At 43.1% G+C, this 27,989-nt stretch overlaps 1 protein-coding gene across 1 annotated transcript in view; it reads right to left on the bottom strand.

Annotated features, from left to right (window-relative positions):
- Window positions 1–27,989, bottom strand: part of LOC122941453 (gamma-aminobutyric acid type A receptor subunit pi) — a 122,657-nt gene that overhangs the window by 71,157 nt on the left and 23,511 nt on the right. The window contains exons 2-3 of the mRNA XM_044298718.1: window positions 5,023–5,110; window positions 2,640–2,752 (exon numbers count right to left, since the gene is read on the bottom strand). Of these exons, the coding sequence (XP_044154653.1) occupies window positions 2,640–2,752; window positions 5,023–5,072 (163 nt within the window). The 5' untranslated portion in view covers window positions 5,073–5,110. The remainder of the gene's footprint in view (window positions 1–2,639; window positions 2,753–5,022; window positions 5,111–27,989) is intronic.

Below are 27,989 nucleotides of genomic sequence, written 5' to 3'. Positions count from 1 at the left end.
CTGCATTGTAATCTTAGTGGTCAGCACTGTATACACAGGACATATCCTCAGTAATGGCTGTACCAATTGACCAATTTCTGTCCAATCAGAACAAATAGTTGGTGTGTGTAATTGGTCATCTGATCAACGATTAGTCAGAAAATCTGTCAGATAATCTGTAGGTCTAACAGGTTATTTGTGAATCATCCCATAAGAAATAGACCCTAATGGCAAGTGATTGGTTCCACAGTCAGTCAAAAGGGATATGCTTCTGCTGAACTTTTGGGGACTCTTATCGTGGTAAAGCCTGGGCCCCATGGAGGATCCCCTTCTACTCTGGGACTGGGAGGTCAATGTGATCCTTCCTATAAAAACTAAGACCTAACATTGTCTAGTAACCATAAGAAAACCATTGCCTATATGAGATGTATGAAGAAACAAGTAAAAAAAGGAAACAAAAGAAACCATCAGTTCTACCTAAATAGAACCAAAACCTAAGTTAATAACAAGTTTGCATTAATGGCTACAGAAAAAAACACGGCGTACAGCTTCGACAAATATGGGTACATTATACTCAGTTGCACATATGCCAACTTCCTAAAAAATCCCTTAGAATTTCTGTGGAATTATGTAAAAAAATATGGATGAGAAGTCACATTTAAATATTTAACAGTTTTAAAAGCAGCACCTTGATCTGAATACCTTTGTAATTAGGCATTTTGTATGACCACTAAGTTATTCAATAAAATCTATCTATATAGTACCACCTGCTGTTTGCTTTTTTTCTAACTTCTTTGTCCACCTCAGTGAGGTGGACACACGTGCTCAGTTCCATCCTTCATCTGCTGAAAGCTGCAGTAGAAAGGACAAACCCCCTGAGAAAAGACACACCTCCTTCTAGCACAGCAATGAATGGGGAGACCTTTGGATCCATATGAGGTATGGGGCTGGTTCTAGCTTTGAAGCTAGAAAGAAATTGTCATGTACTGCATGATGTCTTATTAATTATATTGTCTACTATGACATACTAATTCAAGGTGTCAATGTGGGCGTCACTGTTGCAGGCCTTCCCAATGATGAATGCAAAGGTGAAAGTCCTATAACTCAACTACAGCACCAATCGAAACCACTAAAAATAATATATTCCGGTGACATATCATACATATGGGTAATAAGAAGAAGGAAGGAGCTCAAAAAGTTGACAAAATTACCTTAGCTTCCCTATGCCTCAGATAATACAACACTTAAGGGGCTGTCTGGCCAGTAGCATTTTATAATTTTTTTAAAAAAAATCCATACTCGCCTCTTGGGTCCCATACAGCTCCTGTCTTGACGTTACCTCTGTCTTCCCCCCACCCCCTCTCCACTTCCTGATCCCTCTCCACACAGGAAGTAAGACTGCTCATGTGATCACTGGCCGCAGCATTGACCAGTGATTATAGAGGAAGCAGAGACTGGTGGGGTACCCAGGTAGCATCGGAATGGGAGTAGCGAGGGATTAGTGAGGTGAATATGATTTATTTTATTTTTATAAGCCATTCTGAACTCAGCCAGACAACCCCTTTAAAAGGGATGGTCCCATGAGTATGATCGATCTGACCATCAACCCTACTCTTCTACAAGGAACGAGAAGAACAAGCACCTATCCCACCCCCAAGCCCTGTATCGGTATTTGTGATGGCATGGTTCAGCAATAGGAAAGGAAATGTTTATAGCCCTATAGGAATGACTTTTAGTAGGATTCATTATTGACTTATTAACAGAAATATAATTTATTTTTTAGGACTTAAAGGCTATGTACACCTTCGGACACAATTTTTGTTTATGATTGCATGTTACTCATTTTTTACTAAAAATCATTTTTTTAAATTGGCCTTTATTAAAAATATTGAGCCGTTCTGTCACAAAGGTGACTGGTACTTTCACTTTTCTAATAAACCTTATGTCTAAACGACTAAGAGGACACAAACACTTATTTAAGCCACATTATTTTCAGTAAGATAAGGATCGATAATAATAAGTCATAAGGTCAGAGAGCAGAGATAAGGAGTCCGTCAGCTCTCCAACTGACAGAAAAGAGAGAAATTCCGCAGGCTGCTCCTACAGCATCTCAGCTCTGTACAGAAAAAAGGATTCTATATTTTTAATAAAGACCAATTAAAAACATTTTAGGTCAAAATGAGTACAATGCAATAATAAATAATAAAATGCCCCCAAAGGTGTATATAGCCCTTAAAATCATCACCGTATGATGCACATTATATCAAGTACAGGTGTTGTAAACCTTAACTTGACACTTTGTGTATTCAATACAAGGCTGCAGCAAACTTTTAACTGACACTTACCACAACAAAAGCCATTGGAAATGCAATAGTAAAGTTTGCAGCAACTGGGGATTTAACACATTTAGGGGGTAATTTATTAAGACCGGCGTTTTAGACGGTGTATCCCCCGAAGTTATCCATCCGCCGGTCTAAATCTACGCTAGACTCCTTGCTAGGGCAGATTTTAAAAATGTTCTACCCCTAAAACAGGCATAGAAAATGGTAAATGAGAAAAACATTAAATTCAGTTGACATAAAAGACCCAAGAATCAGCATAAAATTGAATACAATGTATCAGATGTGTTCTTCCGTTTACATACACGTAACAGTACTCACTATCAAAGAAGGGGCGCAGATATTTGTTATATCCTTTCATGAGCTTCTGGATTGTAGGGGGAAGGATCTCTCCCTCCTTTCCTTCTGCATTAACGGTGGGAATGTAAAAGACGCTGGTGGAAATAATAAGAAATAAAGTATAACTATCTTAATACTTTGAAATGACAATGACTGATACGGTCACATTAAAATGTATTGTACATTTGAATATATATGTCTCAAGTAAATATAGTCCGTGAATAATTCAGTTGTCTTGAGTGCTTATTGACCCCATAGTGACAAAACTGGGTTATCCTGTAAATAATATTGATGACCTATCCTCAGGATAGGTTAACAATATCAGATTAGTGGGGGTCTGACACTCAGGAACCCTGCAAATCAGTTAGAAGAGCGCCACAGGCTCTTCCTAAGCCATATGACATCACCGTAAATTGGTCACGTGGCCAAGTTGCAGCTCAGCCCAATGAAGTGAACGGGGCTGAGCTACAATGCCAAGCTCAGCTACTGTACTGCTGGGAGTCTGGCGGCTCCCTTAAGCAGCTGATTGGCAGGGGTACCAGTACTCTGAGCCCGCCGATATGATAATGAAAACCTATCTTTAAGATAAGTTATTATTACCATTTCCTGGATAATCCCTTTAAAGGCTTCTGATAGAGCAGCAGGTCAAGCATGAGCATTGATTCTTTCTCTATGGGAGCGGTGGATATGGCCGAGCGGTGTACTCGGCTACCTTCTACGCTCCCATAGAGAATGAGTAGAATGGCGGTGAGCATGCACAACCTGCCATTCCATCAGAACGTCGGAACAGGACCCCCGTTCTCAGGATTAGTGGGGGAAACAGCGGTGAGACCCCCAACGATTAACTAATTATGAGGATAGCTTATAAACTTGCCACAACCCCTTTGAAGATAATGTCCCTCTTTTACATTCTGTGCTAATTGATTTCTCAGGGGAGATGATGTTGGGGAAAGAAGGATCAGACACGTTGAATTTCAAATTGAACCAAGCATACCTGTGTAAGGGGTAGCTGTAGGAGTGTTTGTCCAACTGTTAAAGGTGTATGGGCATCTTTTAATAGCTGTTGGCCAAAGCTAGCCCTTTGGATTATGCAAAATGACGCATTATAAAATTATGACTAATGTTCAGATTTATGTGGAAAAAAAACTTTTTCATATTTACCTGCAAATTGTGTGAAATTGTTTTTTGAAAACCAAAATAAAATATACATTGCAGAGGCATATCTATAGAAGGTGCAGAGGTAGCTGCCACACTAGGCTATGGTGCCTGAGGAGACCCAAAGACCCTTCTGCTACATAGGTAGACACCACTGTTATAGCTAGTGTTGAGCGAATCAAAGTATCTGAAGTGGACTTCGATCCAAATTTCAAAGGAAACTCTATTGATCACGAAGCCGAATTTCCTCGTGCATCATGGTAATTAATCAATTTTCACTGAAATGAAGGTAAAAAAAAAAAAAACATACTCGACTCATCCATGACGTCACGGCTATCATGATTGAAGAACCCGCGGTGATGTATGACGTCACCACGCCGGCCAACGTTATGATGGCATCATGTGTAACACCCCAGAGTCGTGTTACCACACCTGCTACTGTCTTTATTGGGCTAACGAAATGTCATCTTATGTATGGTTGTCCAGGTCCTATACACTGTGCATTCCTAATCTGTTTGCAACTGTTATGTTCATGTAATATGCCAGGTTCACCAGCATGTTTTTTATTGCTTCGGAGCCAAAGCCTGGGGTCCAGCTGTATCCAGGTAGGACCACCGTGACACACATAAAGAGACATTTAGGTCGCACCACACCACTCGGCAATTCCTACACCTGGGACACGATATATAGAGGGACCTGGAGGGAGGACGCCTGTCGCACATGCACCGTGCAAGATTTTACGTGGAAACTCCAAACATGATGGCTACGACGGCGGATGAGTTGAGTATTTTTTTTAACAGATTAACCTCTGAAAGCCCTAATTTTTTATCTCCGATGCTGCGATCAGCGATGAAAGCGGCATCTAAGGGGTTCAATGATAGGGGGGTGACACAATTGCTGTTCCCCGTCATTGCACCCACTACTTACAAAGAAATGCACTTCGTCACAAAATAATTGTCATGTAGCAAATTTCTTAGTGAAATTTGGCGAAGCAGCCAAATCAAATTTTTGCAAACTTTGCCCATCTCTAGTTATAATGGATACATAGTGGGTACAGTAGGTGACCTGTTAAGGCTTTCATTAGGGCATAGAGGTTTTATGTTATGTCTCTGCCCTTGAGCTTTTAAAAGCAGTAAAGTAACATCTTCTTACCTATAAAACACATTTACTATACAACATTTACAGGAACAAGTAAAATAAACTACTTTACCTGCATAAAACTGATAGCAGTGCTGTGATTGCCAATTCCAGGCAATACATTTTTAGGTCTGAAATGGCAGCAGAGGCAGCGGTACGTCCTGCAATGACAAAGGAAAACCAATATTATGTGACATCAAAATCCAGGTCACACTGATCTACTGGGTTTAGAGCACGGTTGTAATGGGCGATGCTTGACCCAAGGATAGAGAAGAACGAACGTCATAAAATTTGTTTTGGGTCAATTTGTCTGAATCAACCAAGGAATTCAATCCTGGTACAAATAGATTCTGAAAATCACTGAAAAAAATACAAAACATCCTGCACAATATGATAATGAATATGAAAATGTGCATGGCTACATTTATAAAATCACAGAAAATAATGCACTAAGCAAACACAACATATGGACTAAGGGTACTTTCACCCTAGTGTTAGAAGAATAGTGGCAGGCAGTTCCGTTGCCGGAACTGCCTGCCAAATCCGGAAATCCATATGCAAACGGATATCATTTGTTTCCGGATGCGGATCCGTCTGACAAATGCATTGAAATACCGGATCCGTCTCTCTGGTGTCATCCGGAAAAACAGATCTGGTATTAGTTTTTTTCACATTTTTAAAGGTCTGCGCATGTTCAGACCGGAAAATCAGATCCGTCGATGCAGCAATTTCCTGAACACTTGGTACCGGATCCGGCATTAATAAATTTAAATGGAAATCAATGCTGGATCCTGCAGCATTTTTATTTTTGAGGACTTTGTCCAGTTAGTTTAGGCCTATGGCCTCTCTTAGTTGGCTAAATTTAGCTTTTTTGAAGTTTGGTATTTTTGTTCCTCCCTGAAGAAAACACTCTTTTGAATGATAATTAGAAGGTTATTACTTTATGGTCACTATTTCCCAGGTGTCACCCAACCTGCACGTCTGTTGTTCTGTCAGATCTATTGGTTAATACTATGTCCAATATGGCCAGTCCCTCTAGTCGGGTCCTGAACCAGTTGGGATAGGTACTTGTCTTTGGGTATTGCCAAGAACCTGTTTCCTTTATGAGATATACAGGATTCAGTTTCCCAGTCTATATCTGGGTAGTTGAAGTCCCCCATAATAACCACCTCAATATGATTTGCCACCTCGTCTATCTCGTTTAGTAGCAGATTTTCTGGTTTATAATAAACTCCTATTAATAATTTATTATTGTTTTTGACTCCATGTATTTCTACCCACAGTGTCTCCACATGTTCATGTCCCTCACTTATGTCTTCTCGGACTGTGGGCTTTAGACAGGACTTTACATAAAGGCAGACCCCTCCCCCTCTATGTTTCTTGCGATCCTTTCTAAACAGACTGTAACCCTGTACATTAACCGCCCAGTCATAGCTATCATCCAGCCATGTCTCAGTTATTCCCACTATGTCATAGTCCTCCTCACACATCACTAATTCCAGTTCCCCAGTTTTATTAGTCAGGCTTCTGGCATTAGTATACATACATTTAAGAGGTTTATGTATATTTTTTACCCTACACCTTTCCTTCTGAACTGTTCTAGTCCCTCCTTCCATTCCTCCCCCAGTCCCATTACCTTGACCCCAGTCTCTGTCTCTATCTTCCCCTCCTATAACGTAATTACCCTCCCCCCCAGTCCCTAGTTTAAACACTCCTCCAACCTTCTAGCCATCTTCTCCCCCAACACAGCCGCCCCTTCCCCATTGAGGTGCAGCCCATCCCTACGATAGAGCCTGTAGCTGATAGAGAAGTCGGCCCAGTTCTCCAGGAACCCAAACCCCTCCTTCTTACACCAGTTCTTCAGCCACTTGTTAACAACCCTAATCTCCCGCTGCCTTTCTTGTGTGGCTCGTGGTACCTGTAGTATTTTGGAAAATACTACCTTTGAGGTTCTTGCCCTAAGCTTATGACCTAAATCCCTAAAATCGTTTAACTTTGTCATTGGTTCCAATATGGACCATGACCGCTGGATCTTCTCCAGCCCCTCCCAGTAATCTGTCAACCCAATCTGCGATGTGTCGAACTCGAGCGCCAGGAAGACAACACACCGTTCGATGATCCGGGTCTTTGTGACAGATTTCCCTATCTGTTCCCCTAATAATTGAGTCTCCCACTACCAGCACCTGTCTGGCCTGCCCTGCTCTCCTGGTCCCCTGCTTACTGGAGCTGACATTCCCCTGACTGGCAGAAGAAGTGTCCGGCTGCAGCAGTGCTCTCTCTGAACTGACATCCCCCTCATCTGCCAACTGTGCAAACTTGTTGGGGTGTGTCAGATCAGGGCTAGCCTCCTTGGCACTCTTCCCTCTACCTCCGCTTTCTAACGGTTACCCAGCTAACTACCTCACTTTTCAGAGCCTCCTCACTAGCATCCTCCCCCACGTCTACCCCATAGAGTGCTTGCTCAATGAGCAGCAAACTCTTTTCAAAATTGGCAACGCTTCTCAGTGTTGAAATTCACCCGTTTAGATACTTGATGTGTGATTCCAAATGGGCAATTTGCTCGCATTTTGAACAAAGATATACACCCTCAAACAGCTGTTCCACGACTGCATACATTAGACAAGATGTGCAGTGGACTGTGCTGTCAATAATGGAACACATACTAAGTAGGGATTACGCAAGAAAAGAGAAAAATACAATATAGTGCAGTGCTAAGAATCTAACTTACTGTAGTACCCTCCTAAAGTCCCTGAATCTGAAGTCACGTAATCTAAAGTCACACAATTAATACAAACACACACTGGAACTCAAACACGCAAACGATCACAAACTCACATTATTTGCCTGCTTGTATAAATGCAGCTCTCAAACCAGCCTGCTTTTTTCCTATGAATTCAAATTTTGTTTTGATATACAGTATGTGTGTGATGCCTTTCCCTGTTTGTCATTAGGCCTGAGGGAGATTTCTGTGCGTACTTTGGAGGAACAGGTAGACTCAGTCCTCACATTAGTTCCAGGGTCCTACAGGGTGAGATAGGATTCTAGGTATACAGTGTATGAACTTGCCTACCTTTTGGGCCTGTTCATATTGGTAGTTTGTCAGGACAGGAGTTAGTGTTTTCTCTAGGAGGTGTCCATCTTCCTTCCCTAGTTTCCAGTTTCTGGTATCCCCTTTCCCTCCTATGCTCAGTGTGGTGTTTTCCTCCCACACAATTTTTGCAGATGACATTAAACTGTGTAAAGTAATTAACACTGAAGAGGACACTATACAGCTACAGATGGATCTGGATAGATTAGAGGCTTGGGCAGAGAAGTGGCAGATGAGGTTTAACACTGACAAATGTAAGGTTATGCACATGGGAAGGAATAATGCAAGTCACTGGTACATACTAAATGGTAAAACACTAGGTAACACTGACATGGAAAAAGACCTAGGAATTTTAGTAAACAGCAAACTAAGCTGCAAAAACCAGTGTCAGGCAGCTGCTGCCAAGGCCAATAAGATAATGGGTTGCATCAAAAGGCATAGATGTCCAGTTTACAAATCACTAGTCAGACCACACATGGAGTACTGAGTACAGTTCTGGGCTCCTGTGAACAAGGCAGACATAGCAGAGCTGGAGAGGGTTCAGAAGAGGGCAACTAAAGTAATAACTGGAATGGGAGGACTACAGTACCCTGAAAGATTATCAACATTAGGGTTATTCCCTTTAGAAAAAAGACGACTGAGGGGAGATCTAATTACTATGTATAAATATATCAGGGGTCAGTACAGAGATCTCTCCCATCATCTAGTTATCCCCAAGACTGTGACGAGGGGACATCCTCTGTGTCTGGAGGAAAGAAGGTTTGTACACAAACATAGAAAAGGATTCTTTACAGTAAGAGCAGTGAGACTATGGAACTCTTTGCCTGAGGAGGTGGTGATGGTGAGTTCACTAAAAGAGTTCAAGAGGGGCCTGGATGTATTTCTGGAGTGTAATAATATTACAGGCTATAGCTACTAGAGAGGGGTCGTTGATCCAGGGAGTTATTTTGATTGCCTGATTGGAGTCGGGAAGGAATTTTTTTCCCCTTAAGTGGGGAAAATTGGCTTTTACCTCACAAGGGTTTTTTGCCTTCCTCTGGATCAACTTGCAAGATAACAGGCCAAACTGGAAGGACAAATGTCTTTTTTCGGCCTTATATACTATGTTACTATGTTACACGAGTGTGACATTCTAAACAGACGAAGTTGCTGGTTTGTGTGCGATTGCACACAGTAGGGTATTTGTTTGGCGCACAAAAGGACGACCTCAGACAGTGGACTTTGGTGAAATAGCTGTTTTTATTGTTCAGTAGACAACGCGTTTCGGAGTTTATAACTCCTTTATCAAGTCTTAATCGGGCGTCAGCAGAGAGACAGGCCAGATGGCTGGAGCGTCTGGTTTGTGCTGGGAACGCCGCGTTCGAGCGGCGTTCCCAGCACAAACCAGACGCTCCAGCCATCTGGCCTGTCTCTCTGCTGACGCCCGATTAAGACTTGATAAAGGAGTTATAAACTCCGAAACGCGTTGTCTACTGAACAATAAAAACAGCTATTTCACCAAAGTCCACTGTCTGAGGTCGTCCTTTTGTGCGCCAAACAAATACCCTACTGTGTGCAATCGCACACAAACCAGCAACTTCTTCCTTCACAGTCCCTAGGAGTCCCTGGCAACTCCACCTAAGGGACCGAACGGGTATTGGCAGCACCGACCTTTCCAAAATAACCAACGCCCCCTTATTTCTCCACGTGTACCTACCTTCACGGACGTTGAGCTCCAACCAGCACAACACCATAAGGTGAGCACACTTCGACCATTACGCAGAACAACACAACCGCTACCCACCACCCTATGAGCGCCTCTCCCCTTTCTTTTCTCTCTCGCCAAACTGCCATTCTAAACAGACAGAAACCATCATTTTTGCTTGTTTCAGTACAGCCATGGATCCTATTGCTGCACTGGCCAGACAGCTGCATGGGCTGTCTTTGGAGGTAGCTGACCTATGTACGACAGTCTGGCAGATCCAGAGACCACAGGCTGCTGGTCCTAGTGGTGGTGGTGGTGGTTACCAGGCCTGTCTCGAGCCTAAAGTTGCCCTCTGGGGAAAGTGATAATTTCATTTTGTTTAGGGAGGCATGCAAATTGTACGTCCACACTCATCTGGGAATGAGAATCAGAGAGTTGGTGTGGTTATTTCTCTGGGTCTCATCTATGATGACCCGGATCGGATCTCCCTGGCCGAAACCAAGCTATTGTCACGGATGAAGTTGTAGATAGCTGGAACGTATAAATAAACGACCGACTGGCTTGATCCCAAACTAAGGAACATATAGGCGAGCCCTTTAAAACCCTAAGAGCTCTCCCTGACTGCTATGCACATGCAAGGGTCTCAATGGTAGACGATTGCATGCCCACGTACATAAGACTGTGTGACACCTGAAAACCCTATAATAGTGAGGGGACACGACCACCGGCTCCCTGCACTTAATACGGACGGAGTCAGGGTCACCTAGAATCAAGCCAGCAAGGAAACACAATAAAGGAAAAGACTTATCTGAGCAAACAGCAGCAGCAGCCTGCAGCAGTGAACACTTCATCCAAGAAGTAGTATAAACCTCAAAGTGAGGCATTATGGGAGATGACAAAGTGAAACCAAAACAAAGAACATCATACAAGAGGTAGAGAAGAACGTCTGCCAGACCTTCTCACAGAACTGGCGGTGACAGCTACGTGGCTTTCTTCAGGGTGAGCGTTATGATGAGTTCTATTGCTCTGAGTTTAAGAGGTGGGCTATGGATACTGAGTGTAACGGTCCAGCTCTCCGTAGTCAGTTTTGTCAGGGATTATCAGAGAGGCTGAATGACTGTTTGGCCTTTCATGAGAATCCTGAGTCTCTGGAGGCTGCTATTTCTCTTGCAGTACGCATTGATAGACGCCTGAGTGAGAGATCTAGGGGCCCCCCCACTTTTAGCACGTACTATCACATAACGTATCATCTTCCTCTGACACTTTGGGTGAAGATGTTCCTGGGTTCGTTTAAGACGAACCCATACAGTTAGGGGGAGCTACTCCTGGATCCACTTTTAAGCATCCTGGTCGTAGGAAGGGAGTGTGTTTTTTCTGCAGACAGAATGGACATTTTATCAATGTATGTCCATGCATTCTGTCTCAAAAAAAAAAAAAGAGGATGTTTAATTCCCATCTGACTCTTGGACGGGTGGCAGGAGAATTCAGAAAATGTGCATTTTTCTTTGCCTGGTAGTACCCGATTTCTCCTGACTGCTGAGGTGGCGACAGAGTCCAAGACTGTGGGGATTAAAGTGTTTATCGACAGTGGGGCCGGGGTGAACCCTGATTGCTGCTCAGTTCGTCCATATGCACGGGTTGTCTCCAAGTACATTTCTATTTTTGCTATTGATTCTACACATGTAACTTAGAAGTGTTTATCTCAGATGCATGACATCCGATTAAGAGTGGGTAACTTTCATCAGGAATTCATCTCGTTTTTTGTGTTGGAGGGTCTCCCTGCTCCGTCGGTTTTGGGTTTACCGTGGTTAAGCAAGCACAATCCAATCATCGATTGGCAAGCTAGACAGATTCTGGATTGAGGTGATTATTGCATTGACAATTGTCTAAATACATATTTTTCTGTTGTAACCAGTAAAACATTACCTCTTTTACATCTTTTGCCGATGTATTTTCTGAAAGTGGCTACCAGGATTTACCTCCTCATCGGGAATATAATTGTCCCGTCAACCTTATTCCAGGAGCTCAATTGCCAAAATCTATGTTGTATAACCATTCTGAACCTGAAAGAACGGCCATGAGAAAGTATATTACTGAGGGTTTGGCTAAAAGACCTTCCAAGTCTCCAGTGGCAGCAGGGTTTTTCTTTGTTAAAAAAAAGGACGGAGGTCTTCGGCCATGTCTGGATTTCCATGAGCTCAATCGGATTACTGTCCGTGATCCTTACCCCCTTCCTTTGATTCCGGATTTGTTTAACCAGATTGTTGATGCCAAAGTGTTTTCCAAGTTGGAATTAAGAGGGGCATATAATCTGGTCAGGATCAAGGAAGGGGATGAATGGAAGACGGCTTTTAATATCCCTTTTGGGTTGACCAATGCTCCCGTGGTTTTCCAGCATTTTGTGAATGACATTTTTCATCACCTGGTGGGGAGATTTGTTGTTGTGTATTTGCATGACATACTAATTTATTCTCCAGACGTGGAGACTCATCAGGATCATGTTAGACAGGTGTTACAGATCCTAAGAGATAATAAATTGTATGGAAAATTAGAGAAGTAGTGTTTTGCTGTACACGAGATGCAATTATTGGGCTACCTGCTGCCATCTTCAGGTTTTTGAATGGATCCAGAGAAAGTCTGTGCCGTATTTGACTGGGGTCAACCTGACTATACGACAGTGGTGAAACCCTTAACTGACATGACTAAGAAAGTGGCAGATGACTCAGTGTGGTCTGATTCGTCATTGCAAGCCTTTTCTGCGGTTAAGGAGTGCTTCGCTTCTGCCCTTATATTGGTGCAGCCGTATGTATCACAACCTTTCATTGTGGAAGTTGACGCATCCGAGGTGGGGGTAGGAGCAGTTTTATCGCAGGGCCTGTTACCTGGTAAATGGCGCCCATGTGCATTTTTCTAAAATAAAAACCTCTCTGCCGCATAGAGAAATTATGATGTGGGTAACAGGGAGTTCCTGGCCATTAAGTTGGCTTTTGAGGAGTGGTATCATTGGTTGGAAGGGGCGATTTATCCGATCACGTTGTTCACAGATCACAAAAATCTGGCTTACCTGGAGTCGGCTAAACGACTGAACCCGAGGCAGGCCTAGATGGTCTTTGTTTTACACCAGATTTAATTTCATTATCACTTATCGTCCTGGGGTTAAGAACGCCAAGGCAGATGCCTTCTCACATAGTTTTCCTGGAGGAGGTGATTTTAAAAATCCAAGTCTGATACTGTCAGAAGGGGTGATGATATCCGCTCTATTTTCTGACCTAGAGGTGAAGGTGTTAGAGGTTCAGGGAGACGTAAGAGAGTCTCGCCGCTCTGGGAAATTGTTTATTTCATCAGAATTGCGTCATAAGGTATTTGAGGAACATCACTGTACAGTTTTTACGGGACACCCTGGGAGTAGATCCACTACCAACCTCATCTCTCGTAGATTCTGGTGGCCGGGGTTGTGTAAGTGTGTTGAGGACTATGTTTCGGCCTGTAGTATCTGTGCATGCGCTAAGGTGACACATACTCGACCTTCTGGATCTCTACTTTTGTTGCCTGTCCAGGCCACTTGTCTATGGATTTTATTACTGTTCTGCCTGGAAAGACAGTTATTCTGGTGGTAGTTGATCATTTTAGTAAAATTATGCACTTTATAGCATTGCCTGGCCTACCTAATGCTAAAGCACTTGCGCAAGTGTTTGTTGACAACATTGTGAAACTTCATGGCATTCCCTCTGACGTGGTCTCGGATCGTGGGACTCAATTAATGTCCAGATTCTGGAAGACGTTCTGTAATCAGCTGGGGGTACAACTGTCTTTTTCTTCTGCTTTTCATCCTCAGACGAATGGACAAACAGAGCGCAATAATTCAGGAGACTTACTTAAGATGCTTTGTCTCTGAGAACCAGGAGGAATGGTCCTCGTTTTTGTCTTTGGCAGAGTTTGCCATAAACAATCATAGACAGGAGTCCACTAGTAAGTCACCGTTTTTTGGGGCATATGGGTTTCACCTGCAATTTGGCACATTCTCTGGTTTGGATACTCCCGGTATGCCTGAGGAGGAACGTTTTTCATCATCATTGTCTTCTATATGGCGGAAAATTCTAAATAACTTGATGTATATGGGGAACAAGTATAAACGTGTGGCTGAGGAAACGTATGAATAGTCCGGACCTAAGTGTGGGTGATTTTGTGTGGCTGTACACAAGAAATATTAAGTTGAAGGTTCCTTCTTGGAAGTTGGATACAAGGTTTATTGGTCCATTTAAAATCACTGCCATTATTATTCCTGTAGCTTTTCGTCTTGAACTTCCTCAGGCTCTGAAAATTCATACTGTGTTTCACAAATCTTTGTTGAAGATATATGTTGAACCTTTGGAGTCGTTTCCCTTGCCAACCGCTCCTGTCATGGTGGACAGCAGTTTAGAATTCCAGATCGCCAAGACTATTGACTCTCGAGTTCTCTGTAGATCTCTTCAGTTTTGTTGTCCACTGGAAGGGTTATGGACCAGAGGAGAGGATGTGGGTACTGGCATCTGACATGTTTGGTGAAAGCCTTTCACGGGTCTCATCCAGATAATGTTAGTCCTGCGTGCCCGGAGGTCACTCGTAGAAGGGGGGTATTGTCACGGATGCACCTAGACATACGGAGGTTCCCGCAACAGGTGGCAGGAGATCTGTGAGACTAGCAACACATGGTTTGATCTGACATGTTTTCATTTTAGATCAAATGATGTCACTTGTTTCTGGTGATTGCCACAACTTCTATCCCCAGGTGTTGCTATTGTTGTCATTTCTTATTCTCTATTTATTGTTGTTCCTCCCACTATACTGTGCGATTTATAGCTTCCTTTGGACTTGTGGTTAGCTTCTGTTTGGTTCTCGGCTGAGTTAATGGTGCTACCAAAGCTTAATTGAAGTTAAGTGTTTCTGTTCCATTTTGTTTTCATATATGTGTGTGTTGCCTTTCCCTGTTGTTTGTCATTAGGCTTGAGGGAGACTTCTGTTTGTCCTTACTCCTTACCTTTGGAGGAACAGGTAGACTCAGTCCTGACATTAGTTCCAGGGTCCTATAGGGAGAAATAGGATTCTAGGTATCTGATGTATGAACTTGCCTACCTTTGGGGCCTGTTCATACTGGTAGTCTGTCAGGACTGGAGTTAGGGTTTTCTCTAGGAGGTGTCCATGTTCCTTCCTAGTTTCCAGGCCTTATTCTGGTATCCCCTTTCCCTCCTATTCTTGGTGTGGTATTTTCCTCCCACACACGAGCGTGATAAGAGTAAAAAACAAAAATGAAAAAAATGAAAAATCGACCTGTCTTCAAGGGGTTGAAAGGGTTCTCCGGTGTGCAGCTATTGAGGGCCTATCCTCAGGATAGTTTAGCAATATCAGATTGGTGAGAGCCAGAAGCAGGAAGCTCTCAACTCAACCCCCATTCACTTGAATTTGATCTGAGCATCGGTAATCAATATCTACAGACTGGAAAGTCGCATTTAAGCCTCATACTAGGCATCACTCAGATTTGTCCAGTTTCTTTAAAGATGTTGTTCTGCCAGGCAAAAAAAAAATATATATTAAAAGGGGAGCAGAATGGCTTAAAAAGGTAAAGAAAATGAATACCTCTCCAATCCTCAACCATTCTCTACTTTTTCATCCCTATGGATGGACACAGAAATGTGACCACTCAGCTAACATTTCCTGTGTTGGGAGGAACCAAGAATTAGAGTCCAGCAGGTGACCTGGGGAGTATCAGAACAAGAGTGGCAGGAGATCGGTAAGGACAGTAATATTTTTTCTTTTCATTATTTAGCCATTCTGCCCCTTTTTTTAAGCTCTGGAAAATAATACAATATGTATCCACATACCATAACCTGAATCTGAAATTACAAATGTAGCAACCTATGATTTATATACAACTACCCCCAGCCATAAATAAATCATGGTCTTTACTAGAGGGTGATGACTTTCTGGCTAAAGAAGCAATACTTTTTCTAACTTTCTTTTTAACCCTTAACCAAGGAATGGAAAGTAAACCAGAAATACGAATTCTGTTGTATAAGCATGTAAGCAATGGCCAGTGGATGGAAAAGAAGAGAAGCAGATTTCCTAAATTTGTAATATTTCCTAAATAGAAAAAGCCTCCAGCAACACCGCTAAAAGGAATATTATCCCAGGAACACACAAAACTTACCTTAATAATAATCCTTAGCCCTAACCACAATCATAGAAACATAGAAACATAGAATGTGTCGGCAGATAAGAACCATTTGGCCCATCTAGTCTGCCCAATATACTGAATACTATGGATAGCCCCTGGCCCTATCTTATATGAAGGATGGCCTTATGCCTATCCCATGCATGCTTAAACTCCTTCACTGTATTTGCAGCTACCACTTCTGCAGGAAGGCTATTCCATGCATCCACTACTCTCTCAGTAAAGTAATACTTCCTGATATTACTTTTAAACCTTTGCCCCTCTCATTTAAAACTATGTCCTCTTGTAGCAGTTTTTCTTCTTTTAAATATTCTCTCCTCTTTTACCGTATTGATTCCCTTTATGTATTTAGCAGTTTCTATCATATCCCCTCTGTCTCGTCTTTCTTCCAAGCTATACATGTTAAGGTCCTTTGATCTTTCCTGGTAAGTTTTATCCTGCAATCCATGTACCAGTTTAGTAGCTCTTCTCTGAACTCTCTCAAAAGTATCAATATCCTTCTGGAGATATGGCCTCCAGTACTGAGCACAATACTCTAAATGAGGTCTCACTAGTGCTCTGTAGAGCAGCATGAGTACCTCCCTCTTTCTACTGGTAATGCCTCTCCCTATACACCCAAGCATTCTGCTAGCATTTCCTGCTGCTCTATGACATTGTCTTCCCACCTTTAAGTCTTCTGAAATAATTACCCCTAAATCCTTTTCCTCAGATACCGAGGTTAGGACTGTATCACTGATTTTATATTCTGCTCTTGGGTTTTTACGCCCCAGGTGCATTATCTTGCACTTATCAACATTAAATTTTAGTTGCCAGATTTTTGACCATTCCTCTAGTTTTTCTAAATCATTTTCCATTTGTTGTATCCCTCCAGGAACATCAACCCTGTTACAAATCTTTGTGTCATCAGCAATAAGACACTCCTTACCATCGAGGCCTTCTGCAATTTCGCTGATAAAGATATTAAACAATATGGGTCCCAGAACAGATCCCCGAGGTACCCCACTGGTAACAAGACCATGGTCTGAATATACTCCATTGACTACAACCCTCTGTTGTCTGTCCCTCAGCCACTGCCTAATCCATTCAACAATATGGGAGTCCAAGCCCAAAGACTGCAACTTATTAATAAGCCTTCTATGTGGTACAGTATCAAAAGCCTTACTAAAGTCTAGATAAACGATGTCTACTGCACCTCCTCCATCTATTATTTTAGTCACCCAATCAAAAAAATCTATGAGATTAGTTTGACATGATCTCCCTGAAGTAAACCCATGCTGTTTTTCATCTTTCAATCCATGGGATTTTAGATGTTCCTCAATCCTCTCCTTAAAGGGAACCTGTCACCAGGATTTTGTGTATAGAGCTGAGGACATGGGTTCCTAGATGGCCGCTAGCACATCCGCAATACCCAGTCCCCATAGCTCTGTGTGCTTTTATTGTGTAAAAAAACGCAAATGCAAATATGCAAATTAACCTGAGATGAGTCCTGTGCGTGAGATGAGTCAGGGATAGGACTCATCTCAGGTTAATTTGCATATGTATCAAATCTTTTTTTCCCCACAATAAAAGCACACAGAGCTATGGGGACTGGATATTGTGGATGTGCTAGCAGCCATCTAGCAACCCATGTCTTCAGTTCTGTACACAAAATCCCAGTGACAGGTTCCCTTAAGTATGGTTTCCATTAATTTCCCCACTATTGATGTCAGGCTTACTGGCCTATAGTTGCCCGATTCCTCCCTACTACCTTTCTTGTGAATGGGCACAATATTTGCTAAATTCCAATATTTTGGGACAACTCCTGTTACCAGTGAGTGGTTAAATAGATCTGTTAACCACCTCCGGACCGCCTAACGCACATGTGCGTTCCGGAGGTGGCAGGCTGGCGCACAGTCACGCATATATGCGTCATCTCGCGAGACGCGAGATTTCCTGTGAACGCTCGCACACAGGCGCGCGCGCTCACAGGAACGGAAAGTAAGCGAGTGGATCTCCAGCATGCCAGCAGCGATCGTTCGCTGGCAGGCTGGAGATCCGAATTTTTTAACCCCTAACAGGTATATTAGACGCTGTTTTCATAACAGCGTCTAATATACCTCCTACCTGGTCCTCTGGTGGTCCCTTTTGTTAGGATCGACCACCAGAGGACTCAGGTAGGTCAGTACAGTCGCACCAAACACCACACTACACTACACCCCCCCCGTCACTTATTAACCCCTTATAAACCCCTGATCACCCATGATCACCCCATATAAACTCCCTGATCACCCCCCTGTCATTGATCACCGCCCTGTCATTGATCACCCCCCTGTCAGGCTCCGTTCAGACGTCCGTATGATTTTTACGGATCCACGGATACATGGATCGGATCCGCAAAAAGCATACGGACGTCTGAATGGAGCCTTACAGGGGGGTGATCAATGACAGGCGGGTGATCACCCATATACACTCCCTGATCACCCCCTGTCATTGATCACCCGCCTGTAATTGATCACTCCCCTGTAAGGCTCCATTCAGACGTCCGCATGATTTTTACGGATCCATGGATACATGGATCGGATCCGCAAAACACATGCGGACGTCTGAATGGAGCCTTACAGGGGGTGATCAATGACAGGCGGGTGATCACCCATATACACTCCCTGATCACCCCCTGTCATTGATAACCCCCCTGTAAGGCTCCATTCAGACGTCCGCATGCGTTCTGTGGATCCGATACATGTATCCATGGATCCGTAAAAAATCATGCGGATGTCTGAATGGAGCCTTACAGGGGGGGTGATCAGTGACAGGGGGGTGATCACCCTGATTACCCTGATCACCCCCTGTCATTGATAACCCCCCTGTAAGGCTCCATTCAGACGTCCGCATGCGTTCTGTGGATCCGATACATGTATCCATGGATCCGTAAAAAATCATGCGGATGTCTGAATGGAGCCTTACAGGGGGGGTGATCAGTGACAGGGGGGTGATCACCCTGATTACCCTGATCACCCCCTGTCATTGATAACCCCCCTGTAAGGCTCCATTCAGACGTCCGCATGCGTTCTGTGGATCCGATACATGTATCCATGGATCCGTAAAAAATCATGCGGATGTCTGAATGGAGCCTTACAGGGGGGGTGATCAGTGACAGGGGGGTGATCACCCTGATTACCCTGATCACCCCCTGTCATTGATAACCCCCCTGTAAGGCTCCATTCAGACGTCCGCATGCGTTCTGTGGATCCGATACATGTATCCATGGATCCGTAAAAAATCATGCGGATGTCTGAATGGAGCCTTACAGGGGGGGTGATCAGTGACAGGGGGGTGATCACCCTGATTACCCTGATCACCCCCTGTCATTGATAACCCCCCTGTAAGGCTCCATTCAGACGTCCGCATGCGTTCTGTGGATCCGATACATGTATCCATGGATCCGTAAAAAATCATGCGGATGTCTGAATGGAGCCTTACAGGGGGGGTGATCAGTGACAGGGGGGTGATCACCCTGATTACCCTGATCACCCCCTGTCATTGATAACCCCCCTGTAAGGCTCCATTCAGACGTCCGCATGCGTTCTGTGGATCCGATACATGTATCCATGGATCCGTAAAAAATCATGCGGATGTCTGAATGGAGCCTTACAGGGGGGGTGATCAGTGACAGGGGGGTGATCACCCTGATTACCCTGATCACCCCCTGTCATTGATAACCCCCCTGTAAAGCTCCATTCAGACGTCCGCATGCGTTCTGTGGATCCGATACATGTATCCATGGATCCGTAAAAAATCATGCGGATGTCTGAATGGAGCCTTACAGGGGGGGTGATCAATGACAGGGGGTGATCAGGGAGTCTATATGGGTGATCACCCCCCTGTCATTGATCACCCCCCTGTCATTGATCACCCCCCCTGGTAAGGCTCCATTCAGACATTTTTTTTGGCACAAGTTAGCGGAAATTTTTTGTTTGTTTTTGTTTTTGTTTTTTCTTACTAAGTCTCATATTCCACTAACTTGTGTCAAAAAATAAAATCTCACATGAACTCGCCATACCCCTCACGGAATCCAAATGCGTAAACATTTTTAGACATTTATATTCCAGACTTCTTCTCACGCTTTAGGGCCCCTAAAAAGCCAGGGCAGTATAAATACCCCACATGTGACCCCATTTCGGAAAGAAGACACCCCAAGGTATTCCGTGAGGGGCATATTGAGTCCATGAAAGATTGAAATTTTTGTCCTAAGTTAGCGGAAAGTGAGACTTTGCAAAAAAAAACTTATGCAAAAAAAAAAAAATTCTAGGAACTCGCCATGCCCCTCATTGGATACCTTGGGGTGTCTTCTTTCCAAAGTGGGGTCACATGTGGGGTATTTATACTGCCCTGGCTTTTTAGGGGCCCGAAAGTGTGAGAAGAAGTCTGGGATCCAAATGTCTAAAAATGCCCTCCTAGAAGGAATTTGGGCCCCTTTGCGCATCTAGGCTGCAAAAAAGTGTCACACATCTGGTATCGCCGTACTCAGGAAAAGTTGGGGAATGTGTTTTGGGGTGTCATTTTACATATACCCATGCTGGGTGAGAAAAATATCTTGGTCAAATGCCAACTTTGTATAAAAAAATGGGAAAAGTTGTCTTTTGCCAAGATATTTCTCTCACCCAGCATGGGTATATGTAAAATGACACCCCAAAACACATTGCCCAACTTCTCCTGAGTACGGCGATACCAGATGTGTGACACTTTTTTGCAGCCAAGGTGGGCAAAGGGGCACATATTCCAAAGTGCACCTTTCGGATTTTGCAGGCCATTTTTTACACATTTTGATTGCAAGGTACTTCTTACACATTTGGGCCCCTAAATTGCCAGGGCAGTATAACTACGCCACAAGTGACCCCATTTTGGAAAGAAGACACCCCAAGGTATTCCGTGAGGGGCACGGCGAGTTCCTAGAATTTTTTATTTTTTGTCACAAGTTAGCGGAAAATGATGATTTTTCTTTTTTTTTCTTTTTTCCTTACAAAGTCTCATATTCCACTAACTTGCGACAAAAAATAAAAAATTCTAGGAACTCGCCATGCCCCTCACGGAATACCTTGGGGTGTCTTCTTTCCAAAATGGGGTCACTTGTGGGGTAGTTATACTGCCCTGGCAATTTAGGGGCCCAAATGTGTGAGAAGAACTTTGCAATCAAAATGTGTAAAAAATGCCCTGCAAAATCCGAAAGGTGCACTTTGGAATATGTGCCCCTTTGCCCACCTTGGCAGCAAAAAAGTGTGACACATCTGGTATCGCCGTACTCAGGAGAAGTTGGGGAATGTGTTTTGGGGTGTCATTTTACATATACCCATGCTGGGTGAGAAAAATATCTTGGTCAAATGCCAACTTTGTATAAAAAAATGGGAAAAGTTGTCTTTTGCCAAGATATTTCTCTCACCCAGCATGGGTATATGTAAAATGACACCCCAAAACACATTCCCCAACTTCTCCTGAGTATGGCGATACCAGATGTGTGACACTTTTTTGATGCCAAGGTGGGCAAAGGGGCACATATTCCAAAGTGCACCTTTCGGATTTCACCGGTCATTTTTTTACAGATTTTGATTGCAAAGTACTTCTCACACATTTGGGCCCCTAAATTGCCAGGGCAGTATAACTACGCCACAAGTGACCCCATTTTGGAAAGAAGACACCCCAAGGTATTCCGTGAGGGGCATGGCGAGTTCCTAGAATTTTTTATTTTTTGTCGCAAGTTAGTGGAATATGAGACTTTTTAAGGAAAAAAGAGAAAAAAAAAAAATCATCATTTTCCGCTAACTTGTGACAAAAAATAAAAAATTCTAGGAACTCGCCATGCCCCTCACGGAATACCTTGGGGTGTCTTCTTTCCAAAATGGGGTCACTTGTGGCGTAGTTATACTGCCCTGGCAATTTAGGGGCCCAAATGTGTGAGAAGTACCTTGCAATCAAAATGTGTAAAAAATGGCCTGCAAAATCTGAAAGGTGCACTTTGGAATATGTGCCCCTTTGCCCACCTTGGCAGCAAAAAAGTGTGACACATCTGGTATCGCCGTACTCAGGAGAAGTTGGGGAATGTGTTTTGGGGTGCCATTTTACATATAACCATGCTGGATGAGAGAAATATCTTGGCAAAAGACAACTTTTCCCATTTTTTTATACAAAGTTGGCATTTGACCAAGATATTTTTCTCACCCAGCATGGGTATATGTAAAATGACACCCCAAAACACATTCCCCAACTTCTCCTGAGTACGGCGATACCAGATGTGTGACACTTTTTTGCTGCCAAGGTGGGCAAAGGGGCACATATTCCAAAGTGCACCTTTTGGATTTCACCGGTCATTTTTTACACATTTTGATTGCAAAGTTCTTCTCACACATTTGGGCCCCTAAATTGCCAGGGCAGTATAACTACGCCACAAGTGACCCCATTTTGGAAAGAAGACACCCCAAGGTATTCCGTGAGGGGCATGGCGAGTTCCTAGAATTTTTTATTTTTTGTCGCAAGTTAGTGGAATATGAGACTTTGTAAGAAAAAATAAATAAATAAAAATCATCATCATTTTCCGCTAACTTGTGACAAAAAATAAAAAGTTCTATGAACTCACTATGCCCATCAGCGAATACCTCAGGGTGTCTACTTTCCGAAATGGGGTCATTTTTGGGTTTTTCTCTACTGTTTGGGCATTGTAGAACCTCAGGAATCATGACAGGTGCTCAGAAAGTCAGAGCTGTTTCAAAAAGCGGAAATTCACATTTTTGTACCATAGTTTGTAAATGCTATAACTTTTACCCAAACCATTTTTTTTTTTGCCCAAACATTTTTTTTTTATCAAAGACATGTAGAACAATAAATTTGGCGAAAAATTTATATATGGATGTCGTTTTTTTTGCAAAATTTTACAGCTGAAAGTGAAAAATGTCATTTTTTTGCAAAAAAATCGTTACATTTTGATTAATAACAAAAAAAGTAAAAATGCCAGCAGCAATGAAATACCACCAAATGAAAGCTCTATTAGTGAGAAGAAAAGGAGGTAAAATTCATTTGTATGGTAAGTTGCATGACCGAGCGATAAACGGTGAAAGTAGTGTAGTGCCGAAGTGTAAAAAGTGCTCTGGTCATGAAGGGGGTTTCACCTAGCGGGGCTGAAGTGGTTAATGGTTTTGCTGGTGCCTTTGCATATTTATCCTGACTCCCTCATACACATACATGTTTCTTTTTGGGCGATTGTATTTGCATTGTCAATAAGATGGAGTTGTAATCCACTGCCAGACAATTCTAGTGGAGGCTTCTCTCCTGGTAGAACAAAAAGATCAGGTGAAAATATTCACCTCACCTGATCCTTCTCTCCCTCGACAGATGATGTTGGGGGATAGAAGGATTGGGTGAGGTGACTATTTTCACCACATCTTTTTGAGTTTGGAGCTCCCTATACATATGCCGAACCCGCCATTATAAGTGGCTTTGGCCAATAATCCACTCCTTTTGTCCAGGAGCCAACTGTGTCCTTCAACCCTAGACAAAGTAATGTGGAAGGGTGGTGTTATGGGTGAAATTGTGGTTGGTTCTTCCTCATGGTATTACAAGATTCAGACAATTACAGTTTCTGATTGTTCCCACATTGTAATAATGGCATTACCTTCAATGAGATGTGTCAGACATAAGCACTCAAGCTCTACCTTGTTTAATAATAGCAAAAAAAGTAAATGGAGGTCACATGGTGGTCACATAACAATCCTTCCTCCACGTATTCCTTTCTTATCCACAGGTCAGGTGATAAATATCAAATTGCAGGTGTTCTGACTGGTGGGACCCTCCCATGATTTAGAGAACAATAATGCAAACAATGTGCATGTCGGTACACAGATCCATTCACTTGTATGGGGAGTACTGTCAGCCCAGTAGAAGTGAATGCAGCGGCACAGCAACATGTGCACTACCACTCCTGTCAGAGAGGTTACTCATTCTCAGCGGTTGAACTCCCACAATCCAATATTCATCCTGCGATTAGCTGGTAAAAATTTTTGTGGGATACCCTCTTTATTCACAGGACATAGAGCTTTAGTGTATATTCAGAGATAGGATTGGTGTTGAGGTTCTTGCTGCATGGTTGAGAACCATGAGGCTAAATCCACATTGCATTTACTGCAAATTGCCATAGTTCTGCACAGGCATGGGATTCAGCCAGTTCCCTCCAGTTCTCCAGATCCAGTTGTCAAAATTAAAAAAAAACTCAGAGTTGTTGAACGTACTGTTATTTAGAAAAATAGATTTTCAATTGGGGAAAGCATCGTACTGTACACTACGCCTCTTATTTACCAGGTTTTCCATAACCGCTTAGGTACTGAACGATAAGTAATGAATATTTCCGTCTACAGAGTAGTCAATTTCTAAACACCTTTCGGCATATTTACTAAGAGTCTTTATTATTTACCGCATAAAACATGAAAAAAAAATATATATATATGGCTGAAAGATGTCAGGTTCACGTAGTATAATAATCTTCTGCATACATTGTGTGTTAAAAAGTGCAATGTGCCTTCCATTGTAAGTAATTACTGCTAAATCCCATTCCCAAATAAGAGCATTTAATGCGCCCTGGGCCGTTCCGTCCGGCTCGCTGAGCTGGCATTATCCATTCCTAACGTACAGTATCACTTGGATGTAAATAAGCAAAACTATTCAGATTTACTTCATTTCACACCTGACTTAACATGGAGGCGGATTCAAAATAGCTGGAGACATGGATGGAGAATCTGTGGGAGCGATATACTAGCTGTGGCTACAATCCCAACATCTCCATTAGTGTAGATACATAGGATCAACCACATCTATCAATAATGCTAGGGATATGTGCAGTGAGTCTTGGAGGAGCCGGTGCAGAGGTTAGGAGTGGTAGTGGCCCTGATAACGTGCTGTGTCACTGTCAACTGCCTCAGGCCATTGCTCCCTGGAGATCATTGCAGTGGAAATTTAGTTTGAAGACTGAGGGCAGAAGGGAATGTATAACAGTGCAAAATATGACGTATGGTACATCAAATAGCAGCAAATTCTGGCACCTTCTGGTTAAGGAGGTAGTTGGCAACTGAATAGCAATAGCAGGCACTAGTAGATATAGGTGTCCACTGTAAGGTTCAGACCTGAATTGTTTCTGGCCTAGTGTTTGAAATGCAGGATTTTGCTGTTCACTCTACTGTCTCGTCTCTCAAGTGTTTGCCTGAGGCAGGATTGAGTTGGTCTCTATGCAGAGTCTTTGCATGGAGCAGGAGCTCTGCATTTTGCTTCTTCTCCACTCTGTAGCTGAACTTGAACTACCCCTCCTGTTCCTGCTAACCATTGTTATTCATACCTCCTGTGGTGGTATGTATGGTCAAAAGACAAAATACATAACATTTTTTTATTACACTAACTGCATTACAGCCTTGTGCTCCAATGAAAAGCTATTCCATGCAGTCTTAGTTGATTGCGGCCCAGGTTTGGGTGTGATAATGGTGTCCAACGAAGGCCATAACAAACCATTGAGGTTCCGCAGAAGAAACGGGCTCATCAATTAAAAAAAGCCAGAATTTAGTAAATTCTCTGCTACTCTTGGTAAGGCTTAGGGGAAATGCCCGTTCTAAGTAAATGTGCCCCAAATAATCTGAAGATACTTTTGGTCACTTCCCAGTGCACTAATCCAACCACTTTTATAGTTAATGCAATGTACAAATAACCCTTTCAGTTCCAGCATAGTGGTCCAGCCTGGCCGTGTCAATCAATAAGAGGGAAGGGCTGGCCGAGAAAGCAGGAGGAGCAAGGGTGCACAGAGTGGATTGGGCCCGTCCTTGATGCATTTAACTACTCATTTGTAGAGATGAGCGAATTTTGCAAAAATTCGATCCGGCTGGTTCGCCAAATTTCCTGAAAAAAATCTGGTTCGATCCGAATAAAAAAAAAAAGGCTATTTCCTGGCTGCATAGCCTTTATAGTGGTGTAGAACACTGTGCCTTGTAGTAACACACATAGGGAGTCTGCTCTGGTAGTGAAATAATACTGTGATTCCATATGACATGCAGATGACAGGCGTCGCTCTTAGAATCACTGTACACTTCACTTATTTGGGCAGTCACAGGGCCAAAACTGACCAAATAACTCAAGTATGAACTCAGCCTTACAGGTCGATGTTAGCGTCAAGAAGAAGTGCACTCCTTTTACACCGTCGTCAGCTGATTACACAGAGATGTCTGCAGAACCAGTTCTATTAAACGCTTATACAAGTAGAGCCCCCTGACAGTGTGCTGTCCCAGCATTTATTTCTTCCATTTAGATAAATGGCTGTTTGTGTTATGTAAGGGATTGCCTCTTATTTGGGGGTCATTCTCACAGATACGCCTTTAGGACACCAGGTTTCAGGTCCAAACAGTGTATTTATTGTTCAACACCAGCAACAATAAAATGACAAAATAATAAACACTCGCCCGTCCAGGCTCTAACTAAACAAAGTTTCCTGACTCACCTAGGTCCCAGTTCACACCCTGTGAACTCGTGCGGCTTTGTCAGCCAATGTCCCACAGCCTCCTGGCTGTACAGAGCACAGTACGCCCACTGTCTCCAGTTCAGTATTTCTTGTGGGGGATTGGGGCTCAGTAGTCTGCCTGACTATGGCCCTGCGACCCTCCCAGGCGTCGCTGCGTCCCCCAATTCCAGGCTATCGCCCAGCTTTGTGGTCCCTCAGCCTTGCCCAGCTGAGACCACACAGACAGAGCCTCCAGGCCTCTGTCCACAGGTACCACACTCCCCCCTTTCTGACACTCTGGGAGGTGCTTTGTGCCAGGCTGATTACCTCCAGCTTTTCTCACCTGTGGTGGAACAGGGGTGTGGACCGAACTATCCACCCCTTCCTTGCCTCTAACCTGAGTGAGACCTGTCACTGTCTCACAGTTATTATATCATTACCATGTTATGTAATGCTGCCACCCTGTGTTCACTCTTGTTATGTTTCCTGAAATGTATTATGTAAATTCCATTGCCTTTGCTCTCTGTTCTACTCCTCCCTTTCTGTGACATCACATCCTGTGCTCTGTTCGTGTTTCTTCCTTTCCTGCTGCAGACTCAGAGCTGGTGAGAGCATTTCGTTTTGACCTCTAATTTCCTCTATGTGCTTTGCTCAAGGTAAACTCAATAAATTACCAAAGCATCTCCATTGTATTCTCCTCACTGGATTTTCACATACAAATGGTACCACGACCTAGGGATATTAGTGAGTTCAGCTATCTACCATTGCATGTACATAGATTACCACTCACAACCAATCAGAGACTTCTCTAACGTGCATCTGTGGCAGAATAGACAAAGTGAAGTCAGCAGTAAGTTTGTAACGGCAAATATATTTTTCTTTTGCCACTAATACATGACAAAAAGGGCTGTAATTTTAGCACTTCACCACACAACGGCTAATAACCCCTTTTTCCCACTAATACAAGCCAAAAACTGCTTTAGAACAGATAACTGCACCGCACAAGGGCAAATAAGACGTAGAAATATTTCCTTGTAATAAACCCTGTTAATGGCTGTATCAAACAGCACTTGCACCCCAATAACAAGAAAGATTTGCTGGAATTACAGAGCTGTATATGGCAATTTGGATCCCCAGTCAGTGCAGCAAGGTGTAATAGGATTGTTCCTATTATCCAGGCTGTAACCTCCCCTACTGAACCCTGTTCAACAGAAATGCTGTGGAATGATTCCTCCCTATCCTTTCCCTACACCTTGAATAATCTTTCCCTGCACTTGTAAATAATTTTTTTAGCACAATGAAGTTTTTTCTTGCACTGTCCCTGGCGCCTGCTGACATCTCTCCCTGCACTAAGTAGACTGGAAAATGGCGGAATGCAAGATGGCTGAGGCTATTTATAGGGTTGTGACATTGTAACATCCTGAAGTATGTCACTAAAACTACTGTCACCCAGCTACATGATGCTAAGTGTATATGTGTTATCATCCTGTGTAATCTTGCATTGCATTTTCCATTCTATGGATTTCCTATGACCGTTTTATGTAAATTGCTGTAATTCTTCATGT

Source organism: Bufo gargarizans, chromosome 6, assembly GCF_014858855.1.
Source record: "Bufo gargarizans isolate SCDJY-AF-19 chromosome 6, ASM1485885v1, whole genome shotgun sequence".
Lineage (NCBI taxonomy): Eukaryota > Metazoa > Chordata > Amphibia > Anura > Bufonidae > Bufo > Bufo gargarizans.
Note: the sequence above shows the minus strand (reverse complement) of the source record. Positions and strands in the feature narration are given on the sequence as shown.